The sequence below is a fragment of the Neopsephotus bourkii genome, unplaced genomic scaffold (genome assembly GCF_033783945.1).
Source record: "Neopsephotus bourkii isolate Nb327-2 ecotype Australia unplaced genomic scaffold, CSIRO-AGI_Nbou_v1 NB_52, whole genome shotgun sequence".
Taxonomy (NCBI): domain Eukaryota; kingdom Metazoa; phylum Chordata; class Aves; order Psittaciformes; family Psittacidae; genus Neopsephotus; species Neopsephotus bourkii.
In genome coordinates this window covers 1,281,311-1,301,796 of record NW_026900569.1, presented here as the reverse complement: position 1 = coordinate 1,301,796, position 20,486 = coordinate 1,281,311, and the positions used below count along the sequence as shown (strand labels likewise).

The 20,486-nt window shown below is 53.0% G+C and overlaps 1 protein-coding gene across 4 annotated transcripts in view; it reads right to left on the bottom strand.

Moving 5' to 3' along the window:
* The window catches only part of ARHGAP26 (Rho GTPase activating protein 26), a 116,576-nt gene that overhangs the window by 62,694 nt on the left and 33,396 nt on the right, over positions 1-20,486 (bottom strand). For all 4 annotated transcript variants that reach the window (XM_061347744.1, XM_061347755.1, XM_061347764.1 and 1 more), the window contains 2 exons: positions 18,560-18,638; positions 2,634-2,670 (listed from right to left, as the gene is read on the bottom strand). In XM_061347744.1, the coding sequence (XP_061203728.1) occupies positions 2,634-2,670; positions 18,560-18,638 (116 nt within the window). The remainder of the gene's footprint in view (positions 1-2,633; positions 2,671-18,559; positions 18,639-20,486) is intronic.

Sequence of the window (20,486 nt, the reverse complement as noted above, 5' to 3'; positions counted from 1 at the left end):
CCCCACGGCTCAGCACTGCTTCCTCCCAGCCCCGAGGAAGATCAGGATAAATCACCCTGCAGGCCCATGGCCATCTGGCCACACAGCATGATGCAAAACCCAAAAGCTCTGTCAAATCAGATAGAGGCCAAAAAGCAGAGCTCGATACAGCATTGCGAGTCTCCTTCAGACCAAGCGGAGCACAGGCAGGAAGCAGAGGTACACGGGTTTTGGGGTCAGGAATTGCATCCGACTCCACTCAATCACTGCACTCATTTCGAGTCCTCATAGGAAGCGCCTGTATCAAGGGCTGCGTGGCAAAAAGCCAGCCTCTAAATCAACTCTAAGGAAGCAGTTCACTACAGACACAGCTCTAACGAGGGCTAAAGCAGACTCAGATGTCTGAACACAGCAGCGGAGCCCTGCTCGGAGCTGCGTGTGTGAATGATTGCCACCAGACGGCCTGAAGCCCTGCTCTGTATGCAGCCTGCACCCGAGGGTGCCAATGCGCTCCCTGGTGCCGGGGAAGCACGGACAAGGGGGACAGTTCTCTTGTTTAAGACAAACATCAAAATGGAAGAGGTACTAAAAGATAAGACGCTTTGCCAAAGCCTCCCCGGCTCATCTGGTGAAGACACGCAGGGAGAAACTTGGCATTTGGTGTCTCCATCCAAGTCTCCCTACCCTTTGCCAAACCCCGAGCTGCTCCGAGAGGCAGGACCAGCGTGTGGGATGCGGTACCACCAGCACTGCAGACAAACCCCATCCACAGTGCCGGGCTGGGAACCCAACCATGGGAGCTGCCACCAGCCTGGGGACAAACTGGCTTCTTCCTCAAAGCCACCAGCACATCCCCAGCACGGGCACCCCGCTGGGACTGCATGGGGCTGGCAGCACAATGCACCCGCCGCAGCCACGGTCCGTAACCGAAGCGCAGCAGCGGTCGGCAGCACCACTCAGCCCATTCTGGTAGCTGTACGTGGGCACTTACATGCCAGCACCAGCCACCATAGGCAGCCCCATCACCTGCAGACCAGCCCGGCCCTGCCCACACCTCTGCTAACACAGGCCCTTGATGAGGCTGTGGACAACTAACCATGGGCAGGAGCTGGGCTTCAGGGTCAGAAAGAGCCTGAGTGAAGCTCTCACCTAAGGAAGCCCTTAAAGACATTTTCACAGCCCCAACCTGGGATCTGTTGCCAGCTTGGCAGCTGAAGACCGGGATTAGACCATAGGAATAACCCTGGGGAAGTCATGGACACACTTGACTCAAGCTCTTACCACCTCTAAAGAGCTGCTGTTACTTTGCAGGATGACTCCAGCGTAAGTCACAGCCCCAGGAGGATTTCTGGCTGACAGCACGTAAGATGGGAAGGTCACGCTTTGACAAGTGCTTCTTTCAGAAGTGGTAATTACTTCACCAAGCCTTCCTCCCACCCCTGGTGTTTTTTCCCTGCTTCTGCATCACCCCTCAACAAGACTTAGATGATGGTTATTATAACACCTTCCTTGAGCCAAGTCACCACGCACTGTCCTGGCAGAGGCAGAGGTTGTGCGCAGGGAACAGGCAGAGCAGTGACAGTTCATAGCCAGGGTAGGACACGATTGAGCAAGTTCTCTGAGCCTCAAAAAACTCACTTGGCCCCTCGGTAAAAGATGGAGCGCAAAGCCAGGAGGAATACATACAGAACAAGGAGGATGTGCAGCACAGAGGGAAAGGGAGAAGCCACATCAGAGAGAGCAGAGAGGACAAAGAGACTGTTTCATGCAAGCACCCAAATTGGGCGTGAGGAACATTATCTGCAAATCATACCTATTATTGGGAGAAAAATGCTTCGGCTCCAGATGAAAATGCCCTGGCTGAGGCAGCATGAAAATGAACTCTTTACTGCCCATCAACCCAGGCTGGGCTCCCTGTGACCGATGGCTTCGGGGGAAGGAGGGAAGGGATCGGAGTTTTGAGTGTTGCAATTATGGCAATTCAAACCTACTGGGAAATGGCTCAATCAAGGGTTTTGGAACACAGGACAGATGAGTCCGGACCAGGTGCAACTGCTCCTCTAGGAAGGAAATCAAGCACTTTCTTGACTCGAGCCTGTGATTGCCCGAACTACAATAAAAACAGCTTTTGTATGTTTAAGGGCTCTTGCTGACAACTCTGACTGCACAGGACCTCCTCACTCTTTCTATTTGTGCTCCAATTCCCCTTTGGAAAAGGCACACTCATCCTCCACATTCTGGTTCAGAAAGGAGAGCTGGTTAGTCAAAAATGCCCTCTGCACCATCGCTGTGATAAGGGACAGGAACTGGTTCCAAGGCATCCCAGCATCACTGCTGCAGTCTAGGGACACCAGGGAACTAGTGTGCAGGAGGGGATGTGCCCAAGTTACTGCTGGGCACTGCTCTCCATGGGCCCAAGTCCCTCCATCGAGCTCCTGCACCAGTTCCCTGCTGGGTGCCAGATGCAGCTTTGCACTGGGGCCACCCTATGGTCCCCACACTGAGCCCCATTACCCCACATCCCTGCCCAGGGGAGGACAGCACAGCCCAGTGTCACCAGCACCGGCAGCTCAGCATCTCCTGCTGACCTGCCAGAACCTGCACACCACAGCACAGGCACCTTCCCTGGGGTCTCATTGGGAAGAAATACTTACTGCCTTCGCTTTGGTTGTCCTTGTTCGAGTTGTAGACCTGGAAAACACAAGAAGAAAGCCTTATGAAGCTCTGGATGCACCGGGAAGGGACTGCCAACACATCTGGGATCACCACGACTGGGGTCTGCTCTCAGGAGGACCTGCCTTGACCTCTCCCAACAGCAACGTCCCCAGAGACCACCACAGCCTCCTGCATTCAAAAGCTCGGGTTGCCAAAGCTTTGAAGTGGTACTGAAATAACAACTAGGTCAGGTCTGAAAACAAGAGACTGCAAATGGGATGGATTAGGTAAAAACTAGTTCTAAAACTAGAAACTACAGCAGCTTCTAAACAAAACCAAGGGAGGGCTGGAGCAGCTGACATTTAAAGTTCCATCCAACCCAAACTATTCTATGGTTCATCTCCTCTATGCTCTTCTCAAAGAGGTTATAGACTTAGAGCAAGGCAGACAATTCCCTTTGCATCTTACAGGCATTGCAGGACCATCTGGTAGGTACAACTTGGTCAAGCAGCAGGAAGCCACCCTCACTCACAAGTGCTTACAGCCTGCATAAAGGAGTCAGGCAAAGATCAAGAGAGGAAAAGAAATGTCATTAGCTTAGAGAGGACCTGAAATGCATAAAGATGAGGTAACACACACAGTGACAGAGCCACCCTCTGCGCCAGCGCTGGGGCTTCATCCCCCTCCTATCTTCAAACATCATCATATCACAAAATCCCAGAACCCCAGCCTGGTTTGGGTGGAAGGGACCCTAAAGCTCCTCCAGCTCCAACCCCTGCCACTGGCAGGGACCCCTTCCACTGGAGCAGCTTGCTCCAAGCCCCTGTGTCCAACCTGGCCTTGAGCACTGCCAGGGATGGGGCAGCCACAGCTTCTCTGGGCACCCTGTGCCAGCGCCTCAGCACCCTCACAGGGAAGAGCTTCTGCCTAAGAGCTCAGCTCAGTCTCCCCTCGGGCACGTTCAAGCCATTCCCCTTGGCCTGTCCCTACAGGCCCTTGTCCCAAGCCCCTCTCCAGCTTCCTTGTCAGCCCTCTTCCTCCGGTCCCTACTGCTGCTGTACTTCAGCTACTTTATATTAGAGTAGTGGATATAACAGAAAGAAGGAAATTAATGGCAGAAGGTTTTAATCACAGCTTGAGAGCGATCTGAAAGCGCAGCATAAGGAGAACTGCGGCTGTAAGCAGCTCAGCGCACACAGGTTGTATTTCTCCAGCTCAAAGTGTTTAAAAATAACCCTTCCTCAGCCCAGGGCAGCACACACACACACACACACACACACACACACACACACACGGTGCTGTGTGAGTGCCACAAGCAGGAGCTGAGTGTGGCAGCATCCATTAGAAGAGGACAAAGGCCTGTGCAGGGTGGTACCCACAGCATCGCCGTGCACACCCTTCCTCTGCCGGGAACAAAGCTGGGAGCCCCTTCCACAGGGATCCGGGCCGGGGAGCGGAGCCCATCACATGCTCCCTCCAGAAATAGCAGGCGGGGAGGGAAAGTTTCCACAGGCGCTGTTGATAGCAACACACGAGGCAGCAACAGCCACACATCCGCAGGGAGCAGGAGAGGCTCCGAGCTGCAGGCAGGCGGTTCCCAACCTTCTGCTGCAGGCTCCCAGTGACCAACATTAACATCGAGGAGAGGGACTCGGAAGCCGCCCTCGGGTGCAAGGGTCTGGTCCCTGCCGTTGGGGTGCCCACCAGGAGCTCCAGCAGAAGCACAAGGCTGCAAGATGGCAGTGTGATGTCCCCAAAGGAGCAGTGAGCACAGACCTCACCACTGGGTGCCCCAGCACCAGCCCGATACCCACATCACCCACAGCAACCAGCCCACAGAGGGCTCTGTGTCACGTAGCACATCACCCACAGCCACTTTAGCAGATGCCTGCCTTGGAGGGCACCCAAACACGGGCTATTCCCATGCTCCCCTGCCGAGAGCCACCGGAGCTGCTCCATGGACACGCTGTGGGGCAGAGAGCAGCTCTCACCCCACACACAGCTGCATTAGAGAATGAAATGAACCTGATCCTTTGTCTCCTGCAGGTTTAACAGAGGGAGGAGACCTGTCCCTCGATGCCATCCAGGGCAGCAGGACGCTTGCATCATCTCCGCCACCCAGGACACAGTCAGGGAAGCACAAATCTAATGGCATAGCTCAAAACTGGGGGCTTGGGCAGAGACTGAGCCCTCAACACTAATCCCCCTCTCCCTGGAACGTTTCCCAAGGAGCACATTCCCTCTCCCCCAGCCAGGGCACCTAGCTATGCCATGCAAGACAAAAGTACAGGTTTTTTGTCTGCAAGAGAAAAGCGATCATCCCACATCTGGAACCTGGGGGATGATTCAGCAGCAAACCCAGCTGCAGTCAGCACATGAGCTCTCCTCCAGGAAAAACTCATGTTTATATTAAGAAAAGAAGTGAAAAGAGGGAAGGAAACCAAGAGCAGGCTGCTCCCCCAGCACTGCTGCCCTGGCCACGAAGCCAGCCTTCCCCAAAGAACCTTCCCTCTCCAACTTCAGTCCCTCTGTTGAGGGCTCACTGCGGGGACACAGCTTGAGGTGACTCCTATTCCAAGGCTTGCAGAGGCACAGCCTTCCCCTGGGAGGCCACACTGCAAGCCCTGCGCTGCGCCCTGGCTCACCCAGACACAGGGTTAACACCACACACAGTACCAGAGGACTGGGCTCTTACAGCTTTGCTTTTCCATCCTTCTCCCAGGCCTAAAGGAGCAGTCGTGCAGCTCAAGTTATGGTGCACAGCGCATCAGCTGCAGGGAAGAATGCGTCTGCCTGCATATTCCCTCTTCTAGTTTGGTTACATGAGACTACAGAGAGGCTGTTAATCATCAGAGACTGATCTTTAATTAAAGAGAAAAGGACAGACCAGGAAACACGAGATGCCCATGCCATTAATTGCAAAGCATGCACATGGTGAAAAGGAAATTTCACGCAGAGGTCAGCTATGCAACCATAAAACAAGGAGATAATGCCACCCTCCATCCATCTTGTTAAGGACAAACCTTTTATCCATTGTCAGTGTGGTAATCCATTAACACCACTCTACAACATCAGGGTTTTAACCAAGCCCCAATTCTTCAATATGATTTCCTTCTCCAAGGAAAACATTACTTTTAAAGAGAAATCATTTTCCTGCACCGCCTCAAGCCTTTTGAAGAGCCAGATATTTTTTAGGGTAAGAGGAATTTTCCAGGATTGAATCACAGAATCCCAGACGGGTTTGGGTTGGGAGGGACCTTAAAGCTCCTCCAGCTCCAACCCCTGCCACGGGCAGGGACCCCTTCCACTGGAGCAGCTTGCTCCAAGCCCCATCCGGCCCCATCTTAAAGGCAGGTCCGCTGCAGGGCTTAACTCACAAAGATGCATTTCAACATTAAGCCTCACATGCAAGTCAGTTGACGGGGCAACCTCCCCCTCTGTGAAAGGGTGCTGCATTTTAAAGAGGTTTGTCCTATTCATTACACCCAAGTCTCCACCGATTACTGACAAAACAAAAATTACAGACTGTGCAGCCAGGAGCATGTTTCCCCTGCGCCATCCTCCTTGCAGCTCCATCACAGCACCGTGCTCTCAGTTCATCCTTACAGCACTACAGATAACTATAAATCTAACCACTTCTAAGGGAGGGAGCACTGGAGGCCCTACACTCCCCATGCACAACACCCCCTGCAAGCCACCTGCTACTGGTGAGCAAGCTCCACAACCCAGTCCAGAACAGCAAACCTCAATGTATGCAGAACCTCAGCACTGCTGGGGAGGCCACAGTGAGCACGGGTTGGCACAGGGCTCTGACAACAGTGCCAGCATGGGTGCAAAGGGACAGTGTGGCTGCACCCCGCAGGGTGACCACATTTAACATACAAGAGGTTTGAGAACAGGAGGGGTTGGGCAGGCAGCTCTGCAGACACATCACCCAGCACAGAGCCAGATGACAAGATAGCATAAAACACATGTGTTTTTATATATACACACACCATTTTCCTGTTGTTAACACGCTCTGGAGAAAACAGACCTAAACCCAGAAAGCTTCTTATGAACCAAAAAGCTTCTTTCGCTTCTCAGTATTAGTCACTGACAGAGGGGAGGAAATCTGAAAGCAGAAAGCTTTGTTGAGAGGTGAAGAGCCTGCATCCCACGTACCATGGGTGGGAGCAGGCACAGTGATAGGACTCACAGAACTGGGGCCAGTGACTAACTGGGAGCCAAATCCCTGCCCTGCAGCACTGCACTCGCTTAAACATCACACTTTCACTATTCCCGTTTATTCATATCTTCAGAGCCAAAATACCTTTACTAGGAAGTTTCAGAAGTGATGTGTATAGAAAATAATATATATTAACCTAGTACATTTGCAGCCCTTGATGCCTTGAATTTAGTTTTCTAAATTCATGCTGTAGATGGTCAAACATTCTGAATAGAATCAGATCCTATCTTCTTTCAGTGGAAGCAAATGCTGCTTAAATTCTGCAGACTCACTGCAATTAGGAGGCAAAACCAAGGCTTTTACAACTTATTACTGAACAATTGCACAGACACCACTCCGAGCCTGATGCCACCCTCTGCTTGTGCATAGAGAGACCAAGAAGAACCCAATCCATCAGTTTTCCAACCTGCTCCTACATAAATCATGCACACGAGCATGCAAAGAGCAGTCAGGTACGTGGATGGTTTGGGATGGAGTTGGATTGTGGGAGAAGAAAAGGAAAAGGAAGTAGCTGGGGTTTGGAAGGGGAACTGAGAAAAGATGATGTTGAGTAATTTTGTTTCCTCATTTCAGGGTTCACGCTCCTGCCCATGGTGTCTCTTAACCTCCACAGTGCATTAACCGTGCTCTCACACGCAACTGCATTTGTGCACACATCCTGTAGCTGAGTATGCTGCATTTCAGACACAAAGCAGGGTTTTATTTAAAACTCAGAAGGGCCCAACCTAAGCTGTATCCCTTGGAGGCTGCGCAGAGCCCAGCACAAAAATCAGCTCCCAAAACCTTTCAGGTTCCACCATGGGCAGGGAAGCCTGTCCAAATGGCTAAAATCTAGAGGAAAGAATTGTCCAGATGCTCGGAGGTGGCAGGGATTTCTAGAAAGCCTTAGGCAACAGCAGCCACTGGCAGAGGGCTCTCTGTTTGAGGAGGAACCCACTGTTCCAGTCATGCCCAGGCATGGAAGGTTCCACCTTCCATCCCTTTTACCAGTGCTGGGACCTACCCTTCAACCCAGACTTTCCATTTGGACTAAAACTGCTGTCAGAATGGGCCGGTCCTGCCGGATTTCCTCAGTCTCCCTGGAGGAGCGCGGGGTTTGGAAAGCCCTGAGCAATGGGAGGAAATGCTGCAGTTATGCAATTTCCTTGTGATTCATATTCAGAAATCCTCAAAACAACCATGAACGAGTTTTTCAACTTTCAGCTCGGAGGATGCACAAGAAACACAGAGCATTACATTCCCTCGGAACTGGTAGCCCGCCTGGCTCGCCAGCCACCCAGGGCAGGCTCCCAGGGCCCGGGCAGAAGGAGCACACTTTTCATATGGGTGTTTTGCAAGCTCTCCATAAGCGAGAAGGGAACGTGCAGTGCAAACCAGGCTGTGGACTGGAGTCCAGCCACCGGATTGACTCAGATGGAGAGAGGCAGGGTGGTGTCTGCAGCACCCTGAACACCCCAAAGCTGCCAAGGCCACTGCACGAGGGCTCGCTCAGCCCCACAGCAGGAACCACGTGCTGGGGCTCTTACACATCCCTTTTCCTACCCATTCGATTACCCTATGTGAGAGGGGCAACAGAACATCCACTTGGAAGAAGTCTTTTCTCTGCATGTCCTCACTTGGACACCAGCCATCACCTGATTACTTCTCCACAGTCCAGATCCAGATCTCATCCCCTTCAGAGCACAACAGAACCTGAAACACATCAAGATCAGTCCTGGAGAATGTGTTTCCAATCCTACACAAGGAGTTGGAAGCCTGGGAAGCAGCAACCACTAAGGAAAAGCTTTATGAAATCAATCCTGCAAAGCCCGGACACAAATCCCTGCAGGATGATGTTGCACAGTGCTCAGGTGCTCTTAGGAGAAGGCCAGAAAAGACTTCACTCCTGCATCCACTTCAAGCTTTGGCAGCACAAAGTCCCCTGTGATGAACTTGAATGATGGTGATGACAAAGAGGTTCTGCATGGCGATCTCGGCCCCATCTCTGCAGAGAGCCGTCTCCCACAGCATGCATGTGAATGCCATAGGAATATGGCTCAGGCATGCCTGGGGAGGGGAGTACATAACACACCCTGCCCCCTGCAACAGCAGGGGAGGGAAGAAAAGGAAGGAAAGGGAGAATAAAGACAAAAAGAAAAGAGCAGGATGGGCACGGGTCCATACGGCGCCAGGCAGGTTCCTCTGCACCTGATGCCCTGGCCCTCTTGGCACCCCACTGCAGAGCTGCTATGCTGGGACACAGCCCAGTCGCAGGATCCCAGCACGGCACAGAGCAGGAAGACTCATGTACAAAAAGTGTATTTCCTTGTTAAAAGCAGGACACCTGGCAACCTTGATGAAATCAGCCCTTGTTTCTGGCTCTGCCTTATCAACCCTGTTCTATTTCTGTCCCAGAGCCAGGATTTCATACTACAAGCAGGATTTTCAGAGCTAGACTACACTGTGTTGTGGCTAGAAATAACCTTCCTTGCTCTTCCAGCCAGAACAACATAGATAGGAGTAAGACCTTCCCAGCCTGCATCCCTGCAGGGGGAGGGAAGGAGAAGCTATCTATGCCTTGCTTCCCAAGTGAAAGACTTGGCAGGGAAGCAGAACCCCCCTGTGAAATGCTGGTTTATGTCATTCAGACCAGGGCTGTTCATTTGGAAGAGGGTGGCCCAGGGTCCCTGGCAGCTCCCTCCTTCCTTCCTTCCCTCCCAACCTACTGTTCAGCACTGAACTAATGCATTGCACTCAGAGCCCCCCGCCACCTCCCTCCTCCTCTTTCCCTGTCTTTCCTCCAACATAAATTTCATCTCAGAACTCACACCAGTGCCTGAGCCTGATTAAAAGCACAGCAAATATCCATCAAAAGTGAAGCATCAGGGGCTTCAGTCCTCAACACGGGTCCTGCTCCTCTGCCGCCCCGAGCTGAACTAAATGATGGTTCTAATTAAAAACAAGCCCACGTTTTATTACAAGTGCAGGCATTCCCCAGGGCCCCCGAGCCGGAGCGGCGCGGGCTGCCCGCCAGCCATCTGCACTGCTTTAGCTGAGCGCGGTTATACAACCCACCGCCTTTGGCACCCAAGGAGCAGCCACCGGGACAAAGCAAGAAGGTGACCTGGGAGAACCCAAGGGGGAGAGTACCTAGGTCAAACTATCGACCTATTGCACCTAAACAGCGGAAAGAAACAGTGCAGGAGGCACTTGGGGGTGGGTGGAAGCGATGGGGAGCGAAGCAGCAGTCTCTATGATAACGTAACTAAAGGTCGGCTGGTGCAGAAAGCGACATTTTGGGGATAGCAGCAGCGGGGTTTCGCAGAGCAGCGTCTCCAAGCGCAGCAGATGTGCTCCGCTCACTCAGGCGCTGATTGAAAGTGAGAACTTGCACTCGTTCAACAGCTTCCCCTAAGTTTTCTGGGATGCCTGAGCAACAGCTCGCACATCCTCCTCCGCCAGCTATTGGCGCTGGAGCCCGGCCAGCGCCCGCTCCCCCAGCACACACACACCCTTCCTCCTTTCAACGTCTACTGATGAACGAGGAGCCTCAGCGCACCCAAACCATCCTCATTTCACAGGACAGCGTTCTCTTTATCCTTAGCATCACTGTAACACAGACACGCCTCACGGTCCTGCTCGGAGCAGAGCTCTTACACTGCCCGGTCGCTCTGACAGTGGCTGATGGTTTAATGCCAAGATTGTGACATCTTTGAGGCAAGACCATTTGTAATCCTGGGTCTGCAGAGCCACTCGTGTTCATAGAATCAGAGAATAGTTAGGGTTGGAAAGGACCTTAAGATCATCCAGTTCCAACCCCCTGTCATGGGCAGGGACACCTCACACTAAACCATCTCACCCAAGGCCTCATCCAACCTGGCCTTGAACACTGCCAGGGATGGAGCATTCACAACCTCCCTGGACAACCCATTCCAGTGCCTCACCTCATCTGCCTAACAGGACAGAATTTCCTCCTTATATCCAATCTAAACTTCCCCTGTTTAAGTTTTAACCCATTACCCCTTGTCCTGTCACTACAATCCCTAATGAAGAGTCCATCCCCAGCATCCCTATAGGCCTGCCCTGCTCTGCTTGAACACTGCAGAACAGCCAGCATTCAAGGCGAGGTTGGACAGGGCTTGTAGCAACCTGGTTTAGTGGAAGGTGTCCCACAGGAGAGGGACCAGAAGCACATGAAGATGATGATTAAAACGGAGTTTCAAAGGCCTGGCTTTCTTCTGAGGCTGCAGCCAGAAGGAGGAAAAAGCTTGAGGTGGGGACTGTGGTGGGACTGCAAACCACTGCTTAAAATGAAATGCAAGGAGCATTAAAGGAGGAAAGAAGCAGGGTAGGTCTGCAACTGATTGTACATTGAACCATTTAATTTTTAATGTAAGGTAGGAAAAAATACTCTAATAGTCTATTCAAATTGGCAGAGGTTTGTTCTGCTAACATGGAGCTATTCCCTGAATTTCTACATGTTTCTTGAATCGCCTGCTCAAACGATTCTAAGCAGAGGTGATTTAAGAGTAGAGAGAAAGGAAACCGAACACGCTGTCTTTGGTCTCTCATTGCAGCTGAGCGCCCTGTGCCTCCCTGTAGAGGCTGCCAGCACAGCTGGGCAGGTGAGGCCAAAGGCTGCAAACCAGGTTCCCACCAAAGCCATGCAATGGGGCCACTTGACGCAAGCTCCCCACAACCTCCTCCGGAGCTGGTCCGCCCGCCCGGGCCCAGACGCACGCACAAGCTGGCACGGGTCAGCCCTGTGCTGCTGCTCTCACACTGAGGCAGTTTGGGTTCCAGGAACCACCTCTCCCAGGGGCTCTGCGGGCGTCCCGCACACAAGATGCGCTCTACAATGTCCTGTGGGTCTGTGAACAGACCCCCAGCCCTCACCGCAAGCTTGCCTTGGTGGGTACCAGCAGCAAGACCATACAAGACCAACCAACACTTCCCCAGCAGAACCAACATCTCAAAGAGAGAGGAAAACCCAACTCATGCCATGGAACCAACCATCCTAATGGCCAAGTAATGCCCAGCTTCCGTAGCAAATCTGTGCAGCACAGACCACAACAAGGAGTGCCGTGGCAAAGCTGGCTGCAGCAAAGCATGCACTGAAGAAATGATGAGGCATTCATGCACAGGAGATGAAAACCACACAGGAGCAACTGCTCTGCTCCTGGATGTCCCCAAGAGAGCCCAAAGAGATCACAAACTTCCTAAAAATGGGTGGGATAGGACATTAGGTGTCCAGAATGCCCTTTTCTCTCTTTAAGATGACCCAGAATGCTTCCCTCTGCGTTTTTCTCTTTATGACCCAAACAGCTTCTTAAGCAAAGGATGGAAAACCGTCACCCCAAAGCTGCAGTGATCGTGGCTGGGTAAGCTGTCAGCCACTGAAGCCATGTCTGCTGGAACCATAATTAAAAGCCTCAAGTCAAGGTTTACGACCTCACTGGTTTAAGTGCTTTAGAATCACAATAAAAGCTTATAAACCCAGTGTAAAGTTACTACTATTATAAGCTTAAAACAGGTCATAAAACAGGAGAGGGAGAAGGGAACAGCGGTAAGAGCATGTGATACAAAGCCTAACGTGGAACGTGACACGTTAGCATTCTGCCTGAAAGCTCCTTTCTCTGAGGATCCTCTTTTACCACCTTGTCCCCAGACAGAATAAAGAAGTTTTGGGGGCAGAACCCTTGAATTGTGGGATGCAACAAGGCCGGGCAGGAGCCCCAGCGGGCCGGGTTTTGCCACCAAGCCAGCAGCAGGGCTCATGGTCACTGATACGACACCACGACAGAGGTGCTGCTCTCAGAGGCAGTTCTGATGCTCCCAGGTGATGTGAGAGCCTGGGTGAGGCTGCAGCTGCAGTTCAGCAAAAGCTCACCAGGGTTTCTGGGCTGAGGGTGAAGAGAAGAAGCAAGCAATAGGAACCTAGAGAGTGAGAGGGACAGAGTGAGGGAAAAATGTTCTCTTCAGCAAAGACAGAGAGACAGGGAGATGGGGAAGCAGCAACTGGAATGGGTCAGGTCACAGAAAACAGAACAGAAAGAAAGAATCTGCCATAAGCAAACAAACCCAGAGAGGACAAAGGCCAAGAAAAAGCTGCAAAATAAAGCATACAGAAATAACCACCTTCCTCTGGAAAGCCCACGAAACACACGTCTGCGGGATCGGGAGGGGAGGAAGATCAGCATGGAAAAGGCGGTGAGGAAATAAGCTGAAGAGACAGACGTTGGCCAAACCCTGAGAAGCACCACAGAGCAGACGTGATGAGCGCTCCGACATCTCGCCCCCAGGCTCTCAAATGCAAAGAGGAAACAGCCGAAGAAGCACCATCTGTAGGCAAAGATGCTCTGGATGAAGATTCTTCCACCGCCTCTAATAATGCACTTATCCCAGTGGTACCAATTTGCAGCCAGTGTCCCCAGAGAAGAGTCCTGCTGACACTATCAGTAACCAGCCTGGTTGGTCCTCAGGCCCTGCCTGATGCTGTAATCTCTGCATCCTATGCACAAACCACTGCTCCCCTTCTCCATCAAAGAGCGTTTTGAAGCTCTCCTGGAAACACTCAGCTACAGGGGTAATGAGTGCAGAACCAAAACCAAGACAGGAGAAAGTGACCTCCGAGGAGCTGGAGATGAATTAAAAGGCTAAAGCAGATCTGCAGCTTGCAGCAGGTCCTGGTGCTGTGTGAGAAGGCTGGGCAGGACCGGGGCTCGTGCCCAACCATCCCCCTGTGGCAGCACGGGGCCAGGACTGAAGTCCTTCAAGTTATCTTGTGACTGAGCCAAAACGAGAGGAATGCCGAGGTTGAAAGGACTGGATTGAGTTCAAAAGCCATCATTTCCACCGGGAAATAAATCTCTCACCATTCTGTATAATTAGACAAGGAAAATGAAAAACAATTTTAGAAAGAATTCCCAGAAGCAATATGTGAGGAGGAGGCGGGAGGCGAGGGTGCTGCGCGCCGGCAGGAATGCGAGGCTGGGCTGGGCTGCGATGCCGGGGGTTGCTGCAGGAACACAGCACCTCATCTCCAGAGCAGCCGTGTGGAGTGAGCTCCAGCACCACCACACAGTGGCTGCCCCATCCCTGGCAGTGCTCAAGGCCAGGCTGGACACAGGGGCTTGGAGCAAGCTGCTCCAGTGGAAGGGGTCCCTGCCCGTGGCAGGGCTTGGAGCTGGAGGAGCTCCCTCCCTCAATTTACCATAGTTCAACACTGCCTGCTCCCACATTATGAGGAGGAGAAGGAAGACAGAGGCACAGAGCAGGGAAGTGGCTCTAATTTTGGGCTGTGCCAGATTTGGGGGACAAAACTGGGAAGTGAGCGTTTCCCACCCCGTGCAGCACAAACAGCCCTGGTTCAGGCTGCAGGCACCAGCAGCCCAGCTCGGGGGGGGGGAATATATCACTCCCCTAGACCCACATCCCCCCAGGCAAGTGGCCAAGGGCAGCCGCAGCCCCCACAGAGCCCTGGGGTGCAAGGGGGGGTCCGAGCCCCATCGGGACACAAGTGCACCGAGCAGGCTGGTCTCAGCTTGCCATCTAGTGGAGAGCGGCCACGGGGTCTGTCCTCACACTGCCCCGCTCCATTTTGTGCTGCCCACGGTGCTGGGATGAGCAAGATGAGCCCGACCTCGACACATGGGATACAGCATCACCCTATGGCAGGGCGGCCAACATTCACACCCACCAGGAACGTGCGATTGCTCCCAGCTCCTGCTGCCTGCAAGCAGGAGCCCTGCAGGATGGGGCAGGACCAAACCTGGCACCACCATGGGAAGGCTCTGAGTCCTTGTGCAGGTCCACAGCACCACTCGGCTCTGTTCCCAGCTCATGGGGGTCCATGGCCACGCAGCCCCATGGCCTCACGTGGAGCAGCCAACGCCACTAAACCAGAGTGGGAAGCCCTGGGAAAGTTTCCAGACATCAGAGCGGTGAGGGCTGGGATTTGCCTCCCAGAGGGGGAGCAGGAGCCTCATTTGCTTGCCAGATGATGGAGCTTCATCACACAAGGGCTAAGCCAAGAGGATCAGGCTCTTCCAGTACAACAGGTCCAGCCCCTGGGAGGTGCTAGGACAAAACCCACCAGCTCCTGCCATGCTGCCTTTCCCTCCAGCACCAGCCTGAGCTTCCTGAAGCACACAAGGGACTCTGCACTTTGATCTCGCCTTTGCAAACTTTCAGAGCACATGAAAGAGCTGAAGAGAAGCAAGAGGAGCAGGAGGAAAGCAGAAAGCGCTGCTGCTGTGTCTCCATTTCACAGCCCTTCCTTCCTCCCTCCCTCAAAGGTGTGAGACCAGCGGCTCCTCCAGCCTGCGCTGCACTCGGCTGCACAGCATTAACTGTGTCTTTATAGACTTGTACTGCTTTAAAGAACAAAACCCAAACCAAATGGAGCAAAGGGCAGCACGAAGCCCATGCCAGAACAGCACTGCTCAGATCCCATCCATGTCTTATTTCCTCCGACAGGATCACAGCCATTAACACTGACTTCTCCATCAACACTCAAGATTATGGACAATGGGTTAATACAGCTCAATAAGGATGTGATCTGACACGTTTCATATCCTTAACCCTCTCTGCACCCTCACACTGTGAGGCTCACTCTCCTAGAGAAGCGTTTTCACATCCCAAACACTTCAAACCCAGCACCCACTTGTGCCCTCGTGATGTGGGAGTGATTGCCAAGCTCCCCGACCTGCGTGGAAGGTACCCCAGGAACACTGACACCGACACCTCTCTTGGCTGGCACGGGGCTGCAGCCTTGGCACAGCCACAGCCTCACCGGAACGCTCATTCGCTGCAGTTCTTTGCCCCAAAGCAGCCTCATTGACACCTTTGCCAACCCCATAGCCCACCACAGCCACCACCATGGGCCAGCACAGCTTTATGCTTGACTCAGGTTCAGAATCATGCTGCTCTCCGCCACAAACCAGTTACAAACTGCATCACCAGAGGAGAAAAGCCATCGGGTACTTATCCTGAGTACCCGAACAAACCCAAACACAACCGCTCTGTGACGGAGGTCGTTTCTCCTGTTCCCAGCCTCTGTAACATAAAATAAACCCCAAAGTCAACACAGGGGGTTTAGCCAAATTAATACCAAGTGGTAAGAGTTAACAGACTGATGATAGCTATCTGGAGGCTGCTCTGACTGCGAGATGCATAATAAATCTTTTCAAGTTGTGACAAATGTCTTGGCTAATGCAGCCCACATTCTATGTTTAGATCTTGCTCAAATGTAATTCAACATTTGGTTTTAATCTTTTAATTATAATTAAGAAACAAACTCCAGTCCACTTTAATCTCTCCACAGCCTGAATTTGCATATGGAATTGCTGTCCCCACTACGCTGATCTTTTCCACGACTCAATACTCAAAAATCAAAGGAAAACCAGACATTCTTTCCAGTAGGGGTTTCTTGGTTACAGAAATACAGTCAAAGCACAGAACGGGTATTTCTAAGAGTCCAAAGGTTAAATCCTTGTCTCTTGCTCAAGGAATTCTCTGTGGAGTAGGTAACACCCCACACCCTGGTGTTGCAAGAGAAGAACCCAAAGAGAACAGACCAACAGCTGCACTTGTGCTGGATCGAGGAGGGGAACTGAGGACTGGGAGTTATCCTGTCTGTCAACACGCACCATCTTCACCAGTGAAATGCCTCTGGGATCCATTTCCATACAGGCTCCATTCCCATGGCTCCTGCACCACACCTGGAAGGCCGGGTTTAAACACCATGAGCATTTAAATGCCATGAGGTATTGCATTAATGCACAGCAACAACCCTTGATGTGCTGGATGAGCAAGCTACCCTAAGCTGATGGGCATGATAGGGAAGAGGAGAAATCCGCAGGTGTCAGCACGGAGAGCTGTGCGTTTGAAGGAGTTCACATAACCAGATTCTCAAACAGGATAATCCAGGCAGTCCTGCACTGGTTGCTCCACAGGACCTTTCACACGCACAGCACTTCACAGCACGCAAAATCCCTGGCTGCCCTTCTGCAACCCAACCCCAACAGACTGGCTCTGCCGTTGTGCCAGAGCCTGGGAACATCAGCACATCAAACTGCGCCTGGATGGATGGATGGATGGATGGATGGATGGATGGAGGGATGGATGGATGGATGGATGGATTCACACAGCCCCAGTGCCGGTGACCGCGTTTCGCATCCTCCAGCACCAGCTCCCAGCAGTGGGAAGTAGGGGAGCTGAAGGAGGACAAGGCTTGATTCGGACTGGGAGCAAGGACAGGCGCTTTGTTTCTGAAGAAACTCAAACACGAGCCTGTCTCCAGGTGCCACCAGAATCAGCTTGGAGAAGGGAAAGCTTCTGGGGACCTGCCAGAACCCTTCCCAAGGCACTGGAAAAACAGAGCCAGGCCCCTCACAGAGTGCACAGCGGGAGGACAAGAGACAGTAGGTGTGAAATGAAACAGGAGAGGTTCAGACTGGGGATCAGAAGGACGGCGAAGCAGTCCCAGGGAAGCTGTGCACCCTCCTCCCTCAGATGCTCACTGCACTCAACCGGATAACACCCAAGCAACCTGCTCTGAGCAGGAGGCTGGACAAGAAGCATCCTGAGGTCCCATTCTACCTGAATTACCCAATGGATCTATGATTCCCAGCATCCACAATGAAACCCTTTACCTCACACACACCCTCAAACACACACACAGAGCCCTCCTGACCTCTAAATCACTGCCCGTTTCAAAAGCAAGTTGCTCCACTGAGCCCAACGTGTGCTTTCCAGCACTCAGTGAACAGCCCACGGGTAGCCACAGCTCACCTGGCTTTAATGAACGCTTTTTCCCAACAAACAAGAACCTTTTCCATGGATCTGGGGGGGATCTGCCCAAACCATTCGCGCTCTGTGGGACTGGGACTCCCTGCTCCCCACATGGACTCTCCTCTGACTGCCAGCGCCTGACTCAAGCCCAGCAGCACTCACAGGCACCTTGGGGCTGTCCCACAGCAGCCCTGGCTGCTCCAGCTCTCCACAGAGCTTCCTTTCGTATCCTGCTATGCTCCTGGCCAGCCCGAGGTGCTGGGGCCCGCAGTCTGCTCTCGCTCTGCATACAGAGGCTGCCCAGCTGTGCTGTGTTTCCCATTCCTTGCTGGAGAGCCAGGCAGGATGGTACCACGAAGGGAACACATTCAGAACCAGCCACAGCTCCCGGAGCCCGGCAGTGAGGGCTGCAAACCCATTAACGAGTAAAAACCCAACTGAGCTCTCTGACAACCCCATAACCCCTTCTGAAGGCGAGGCAGCCCATGCAGCTCTGCCACGGCAGGAGCAAGCATGGCAGCGAGGAGGCTATGGCTGAGCACAGGGAACCTCACATGAAACCTGGGATTCTCCACCAGACCCCAAAGCAGCCACCAGGACGCAAAAAAGCATCCCTGGTAATGTACAGCATCCTTTCTTCCACGGCTCCTTCTGCCGTGTTTTCCTTTCAGCACAGCACAGCAGCGTGTTTGTGCTGGCCAAGCCTACCCTCCTCCTTCCCACCGCACCTCCAAGCGATCCAAGCACAGGAGATACAGCATTACCTCAAATATTTAACCAAGGGATTAAACTATTCTGTTGGCAGGAGGGCGAGCTGCCCCACGGATCCAGCTCCCGTACCAGCTGGCAGCCAGCACCTGCCCCAGGCTGCAGAGAGCTCTCCACGCTCTTCTCCAAGGCTGGGGTTTCGCTGCTGTTAATGCTCACCGGCTCCCGGCCATCCATCGCCTCCATCCACAGCCGCCGGTCCTCCTCCGAAAGCGCCTGCATGGTGATCACGCCGGGCCTGCGGAGACAAAGGGGATGCTGTGAACAGACTGTGGGATGGAAAACACACACGGCAAAGATACAGCTCCCATGAGAGAAAGAGGACAAGCTCCTTCCTTGCCAAGCCCCAGCAGGACACGGCTGAGCCCAGCCTGACCACTCCAGGGTGTCCCTGCAGGTCCTGGCCAGGACGAATGAGCAGAGGATACATCCAACAGCGACACATTCTCAGTGGGTTTAGAGTCAGAGAACTGGATGCCAAAAGCTTCCTCTGGCTTTCAGCCACGCAGCTCACCTGCACTTGGACTTAAGCACATCCAGGCAATGGCAGGAGAAGGCAAGGAAGGTAACCAAGCAAGCAAGGGGACACACACATCCCAAACACCACGTCCCACCACCACAGTGAGCACCAGCCTTGGGGGGACACCTTATGCTGCATGAAGAATTTCAATCCCAACACATTCCTGCCAGCATGGCTGTGTCCACTTCCCTGACCACATCCATATGCTGATGTCACTTGCAGTAATGGCAGTGATGAGATCCTGGTCCACGTACCCCTGCCCGCAGCCTAGTAGGGGAATCACTGTGAGGATGCCTGGGGTGCTGCAGGGTGCTCGCTCCTGCACCACTGGTCCTGCCACCCGCTGCTGTCACACGCAGCCCATGAGCTCCACTGTAAATCCAGCTGCTCATTTGTTTTAATGAGAAGGGGGAAGAACAGGCCCAAGTGCCAGCAAACAAAGCACAGGGAACCAGGGGACATCAGCGCAACCCTCACCCTGGGACTCACACCTCTTCCACCTCCCACAAGTGGACCCTAAGTTCATTCCTGGACTGCCCTTTCCACACAAGGAGTTAAAACTCCATTATCCAGCTGTGATAAGCATGGCCACCAAGGTCAGGATGGATTTAACACGGTGGAGAGTATTTGCACAACCCCAGGTGTGGCTGTGTGTTTGCACAAGAGAGGAACATGCTGCAGAGGGTGAATGCCAATGCTGCACTCCCATGAGGAGCATCGTGGGCTGACCATTCACTGCACCTCACATGGCTGCAGGGCTTTCCATCCTCAACACCCTGAACTCATCTTGCAGCCAGCACATTCACACACAAAAAGCCCAGCTGGCCCTACGCATCCTCAGCCTTGCACCTTTGGATCCAGGTCTCCTGCATCCAAAGGGGCAGTTGCATCCTGCCCTAGGACCGATTTTGCTGGCCCCTGGTCCCAGCACAACAGCCGAGATCTGTTCTGTTGGTTCAGTCTGGTCCTTCTGCTTCCTCCCAGGCTAATTTGGGATGCAGCAGCAGAGCACAGCAGCTATTTCTGCAGGAGGAGAGCAGGCAGAAGGCCTGGCAATGGGAGAGATGGAGGCATGGCCAGAGTGCTGCGTGGCTTGGAATGGTTTGGTTATTGATGCTCTCTCTGCAGCAATGCTCGTGGGGTTTCATCCATTGAACGTAGGACAGCAGAGAACCTCTGATGCTGCTCTTTCCATCCACAGCAAAGTGCAGCAGCTCCAGAAAGGCAGCACAGAGTCAGGATCACTGCTCGTGGGGCACTGGGATGCTGTGGTACAAGGTGGGAAGAGCAGTTTAACCTCAGGAGCTGCCAACCACCTGCAGACATCATTCAACAGAGCACGTAGGTTCTTTTTGGTACTAAATCCGCAAAAACTGATAAGGCCAGGAAGAGGGGTGATTCCTAACTTGCATTTCCCAAAAGCAATTCAGGAGGAGAACATGAGCTGCAACAACACTCTGCAAGTCCTTTGCTCCCTGATAAGAGCAGATCCTCTGTTAGAACACATTAACAGGGACTCTCATAGTGCTGGGCTTGGCTGGTGTTCTGGTGCTCCTGAGGAACAAG